The 5,000-nt window shown below is 47.9% G+C and overlaps 1 protein-coding gene across 1 annotated transcript in view; it reads left to right on the top strand.

Annotated features, from left to right (window-relative positions):
- Positions 1-5,000, top strand: part of rin1b (Ras and Rab interactor 1b) — a gene marked incomplete at both ends in the record, with an annotated part of 11,020 nt that overhangs the window by 2,923 nt on the left and 3,097 nt on the right. The window contains 4 exons of the mRNA XM_080547750.1: positions 79-548; positions 979-1,591; positions 4,190-4,495; positions 4,921-5,000. The exon at positions 4,921-5,000 is cut by the window's right edge and continues 52 nt beyond it. Of these exons, the coding sequence (XP_080403876.1) occupies positions 79-548; positions 979-1,591; positions 4,190-4,495; positions 4,921-5,000 (1,469 nt within the window). The remainder of the gene's footprint in view (positions 1-78; positions 549-978; positions 1,592-4,189; positions 4,496-4,920) is intronic.

Genomic DNA, 5,000 nt, shown 5'->3' with positions numbered 1-5,000 from the left:
TTTGTGTTCTACCTGCCACCAGAGTTCTGGAACCAACATGTCTGATCTATATACTGTATGTTTTCTACCTGCCACCAGAGTTCTGGAGCCCTCCGGGTCTCTGTGACACAAAGAATGGACCAGGGGACAAGCTGGCCCCGCCCCCGTCCCCCAGCACCACCCAAGAGACCGCCGGCCAATCACAGGGCCTGAGCGCTCCGCCGGCCCGCAGCAGCAGAGAGTTGGCGACGTGCTTCATCAACCCCTTCTTCCTCCAGCAGGACCAGCCCACCAGCCAGGTGGCGTCCAGCAAGCGCCACCGCTTCAAACGCAGCATGAGGATCCGCGTCTCCACTGAGGGGTCTCTGAATCTGTCTGGTGGGGGGGGTGGGGGGTCCTCCGCCTCGCCCACAGAAGAGCAGCCGGGGGGTGATGCAGAGAGGCTGCAGCCCCCCAGTCCCAACCCCCAGAGGAAGGTTCACCCCGGGGCTGGGGTCCTGAGGAGGACCCCTGCTCTCTCCCCCACCTCCGTAGACGAAGAGGACCTCGTGCCTCAACATGGACAGCCAGTAAGAATCTCTCTCTCTCTTATATTTATCTAACATCTGATGTCTTTTATTTATTTCTCTCTATCATGCTCTCTCTCTCCCTCACCGTCCTCCAACCCCCTCTCTTTTTCATTTGCAATACACACTTACAACACACACACACACACACACACACACATACACACATACTTGAAACATGCACTTATAAACACTTATCAACCCGAGCACATAGATACATTGCCTTTAAATGACAAAATAATTAAATTAAGATTATAAAAACCCATCCTTTTAATATTGCATTTAAATCACAAAATAATTAAATTAAGATTATATAATGATTAAAGCACTTTGAGCTGCAACGGTTGCAGGAAAAGCGCTATACAAATGAAGTTATTATTATTATTATTATTATTATTGTAGATGGTAACATCATGACTCCATCTCTCCCCAGACGAACACAACAGAGCCCCAGGTAGAAGAGGAGGCCCCGAAGCCTCCCGGTATCCTAGGGGAAAGGTCCAGCGTGGAAGCAGCCTGCCTGGCCTTCGAGGGGCTGCCGGCCCCCTCTCTGGCCGAGCTGGACAGCAGCAGCTCCTTCAGCAGCCTGGAGGACGAAGCGGAGGAGCCTGAACCGGAACTGGAGCCTGAGGAACCGGAGGAGCGAGGAGGAGGACACACGCCCCAACAACGCCCACCGCTGGTGCGTTCGCGGGGCGGCCGCGGCGGCCTGCACAGGATGAGCGCGGCCTTCGTGTGTTTCTTCGCCCCGGAGAAGCGTCTGGCCAGGCTGGTGGAGGACCTGTCCAGGGACAGGCGCTCGGCCTTCGGCGCCATGGTGCAGGAGTTCCTGCAGACGCAGAGAGAGAAGTTGAGAGTCCTCCTGACCTCCCAGGCCTCCTCCTCTTCTTCATCCTCCTCCTCTTCCTTATCTTCCTTGTCTTCCTCCTCCTCTGTGGCACTGCTCCAGGGCCTGCGAAGCTTCCTGTCCCAGGCCAAGAGCTTCCTGCTGGACGGCGGAGAGCTGAATCCGCCTGTCGAGACCCTGGTGCCGGACAACGAGAAAGGTGAGAGAGAAATAGAGAGGTAGGAAGGTGAGAGAGAAATAGAGAGGTAGAAAGGTAGAGAGAAATAGAGAGGTAGAAAGGTGAGAGAGAAATAGAGAGGTAGAAAGGTAGAGAGAAATAGAGAGGTAGAAAGGTGAGAGAGAAATAGAGAGGTAGAAAGGTGAGAGAAATAGAGAGGTAGAAAGGTGAGAGAAATAGAGAGGTAGAAAGGTGAGAGAGAAATAGAGAGGTAGAAAGGGTGAGGGGTTAGCGGAGATAAAGGGACCTGGACAAAACACAACTATTACATTATTGTTCACAGAAGAAAAAGGTAAATCTCGCTCATACTGTGTACACAGTCAGATTGTAATGAATTCAGTAATGCTATTTTTTATATATATATGTATACAATACATACTGTAACACAATGATATGATAATATTCCGAAACAACAACTGATATTGTCAGCAAGTCGGTTATAAACAGCCTCATTATACACAGCATATCCACCTTGACAGCAGAGGTGCGAATACTGTCTCTGGAAACAGACTGGCTTTGGTGAGATTGTGACGTTAGAATTATAAGGTTCTATCTCAATTTTTGTCAAAATGTTGTTTTTTACATAATCTGAGCCATTAGGTGTTTATTTAATGCCTGTGTGGTGTTATTTTTAAAATGTTGACATTTTTGAGTTAGTAATTCATAAAATACAAAGGTTCCATCTCACACAACATAATGGAATGTAAAAACGTTGACGCTCAATATCTCTGAACTGCCCTAAACGGAGATGGAACCTTATCATTCTAAGCTCACGTACTGTCTCTGGAAACAGACTGGCTTTGGTGAGATGTGGAATGTCCAAAGGCTTCAGTGAAAAGGTATTCCCAGTACAATGCTTCTGTGTAGGGGGGTAGAGCTCCATGCAGTGGAGTTGTTCACATTGTCACTGGGATTTAAAGATAATACTAGTGAAGCCAGAACACTATCCATCACAATCAGTATGCCAGATATATAAGATACAATTAAGGACAGTTCTGTTCATTGAAATATCTACTGGGAGGGAAGTGGGGGGGTGGATTGGATGTGTGTGTGTGTGTGTGTGTGTGTGTGTGTGTGTGTGTGTGTGTGTGTGTGTGTGTGCATGTGTGTGTGTGTGTGTGTGTGTGTGTGTGTGTGTGTGTGTGTGTGATGGTGATACATGGTTACCTTGCTGTGCCTGTAGGAGGGAGTGGACTCCGCCGTTCTGCTGGTTTATCTCCGTTGCGTTGGTGGAGGCACATTTGCATTTCCATTTTTTTCTCCCCCCATCGTTTATCATAAAAAGATATCACAGTCCCACGCGCACTTGAAGAGCAGCACGATTCTCAGCGACTCAGGCAGGCAGAGAGCGGGTGGTAGGGAGGGAGGGAGGGAGGGAGGGAGGGAGGGAGGGAGGGAGGGGGTAGAGGGATGGATAGAGGGAGGGATAGTGAGAGTAGATAGAGGGAAGCAGGGCAGAGAGTTAGGGAGAAACATAGAGGGAGGGAAGAAGGAAGAGAGGGAAGATAGGGATAAAAGGAGGGAGGATGAGAGATATAGTAGTGGATTAAAGGAGGGAGAGAGTGAGAGAGTGAGAGAGGGGGTGGGGTAGTAAGTAATGCAGAGATCTGCTCAGTGTGTTGTGGACACTGTGAGCCTGGTTAGAGAAGGCTGTGCACCTACACTCCCACCTGGGGAACCACTGGACCTCACTGATGAAGACTGTGTATGTGTGTGTGTGTGTGTGTGTGTGTGTGTGTGTGTGTGTGTGTGTGTGTGTGTGTATGTGTGTGGGTGTGTGTGTGTGTGTGTGTGTGTGTGTGTGTGTGTGTATCATGACTGATGTTGTGCACTGAAGTGTGTCTCTATGTCTCGGTATGTACTGTATGTTATCTTTAAAACCTACAAACTGGGAGAATAGGTGATTCATGAATGAATGAATGAATGAATGATCTATATTGTCATTGTAACAGGTACAACGAAATTGAAATGCAAGCCCTAGGTGCTAACAATCAAAACACAGTCCTAAGATAATAAGTAACAAGAATGAGACATAACTAGACATAAATAGGGGGGATATAAATAAAAATAGGGGGATAAGTGATCGGTAGACATCTGAGAATGTATCTATTATGTAACTTCTATACTTCTATACACTATATGGCCTATTCACAGGGGGGTATATAGACAGGGGGGAGTTACCATGTAACTTTTATAAACATAATAAACATATGAACTAGTAACTTATATACAGTATATGACCCCTAACACAAGAATGTAAACATGATGAGTCGTGTAAATCATGATCTTAGAATTGTAAGGTTCTATCTCCGTTTAGGGCAGTTCAGAGATATTGAGCGTCAAAGTTTTTACATTCCATTACGTTTTGTGAGATGGAACCTTTGTATTTTATGAATTACTAACTAAAAAATGTCAACATTTGAAAAATAACACCACACAGGCATTAATAAACACCTAATGGATCAGATTATGTAAAAAAAACTCAATTTTGACAAAAATGGAGATAGAACCTTATAATTCTTATAATTCTAACATCACGAAATGTTTTCCTTTGTGTCTCCTGTGTGACCCCCCCCCCAGACCTAGCCTTGGAGAAGGCCATGTTCAGCTGTGTGCTGAAGCCCCTGAAGGCCTTGTTGGAGCAGACTCTGGTGTCCCTGCACAGACAGGACGGCTCCACCCGGCGCCTCGCCGCCAGTCTGCTCTGCTGCCAGGAGGGTGCGCTGGAGCGCCTCGGGGTGTGTGTGGGGGTGCCCGACTCCCGCGGGGTGGAGAGGGTGCGCCAGAAGTTGTCTCTCATGCAGCGCTCCCACTCGCCCATAGACAAGATGCTCCTGCTGCTGCAGGTGTGCAAGTGTGTCATCAAGGCCATGGGGGCCCTTCACGGTGAGTGAGTGGTCCTCACATATGCCTACTCAAAAAAAGTCATGTAGCCAGGCACAGGGTCTTTTCTGAACCAATCAGTATTAACTGCTGTGAGGACCAAACCGCAGACCATGTTATCCTGGATTGCCCGGTGTACCACCCACCCAACGGGATGCATGGTCTGTCTGGTATTAGATGACGAGACGATGACGTGGCTTCTGGAGGGGTCCAGAAATATAGCCCGGGTGAGCCCCTCAACCAGGTCTCGGGGTGGTAAAATGGTAGCCCCTCGGCCCCGAGCCTGGTGGAGTGAAGTAAACAACAACCCATACGCCGAAGAAGCAATATTAACCATATCTAATCATACATAACGAAATGTAAACACAAAAACAATGTATGATTTCATGTGTGACACAGCTATCTTTGCATTTCCTCTTCGTTCCTAGGACAGGAAGTGATCTCACAGGACTTCCTGCCGGCGCTGTCCTATGTGATAGTTCAGTGTAACAGGCCACAGCTTCTCCTG

The sequence above is a fragment of the Nansenia antarctica genome, assembly GCF_963989245.1.
Source record: "Nansenia antarctica genome assembly, chromosome: 17".
NCBI lineage: Eukaryota > Metazoa > Chordata > Actinopteri > Argentiniformes > Microstomatidae > Nansenia > Nansenia antarctica.
The sequence above is the reverse complement of the archived record's forward strand: the minus strand, read 5'-3'. Positions and strand labels throughout refer to the sequence as shown.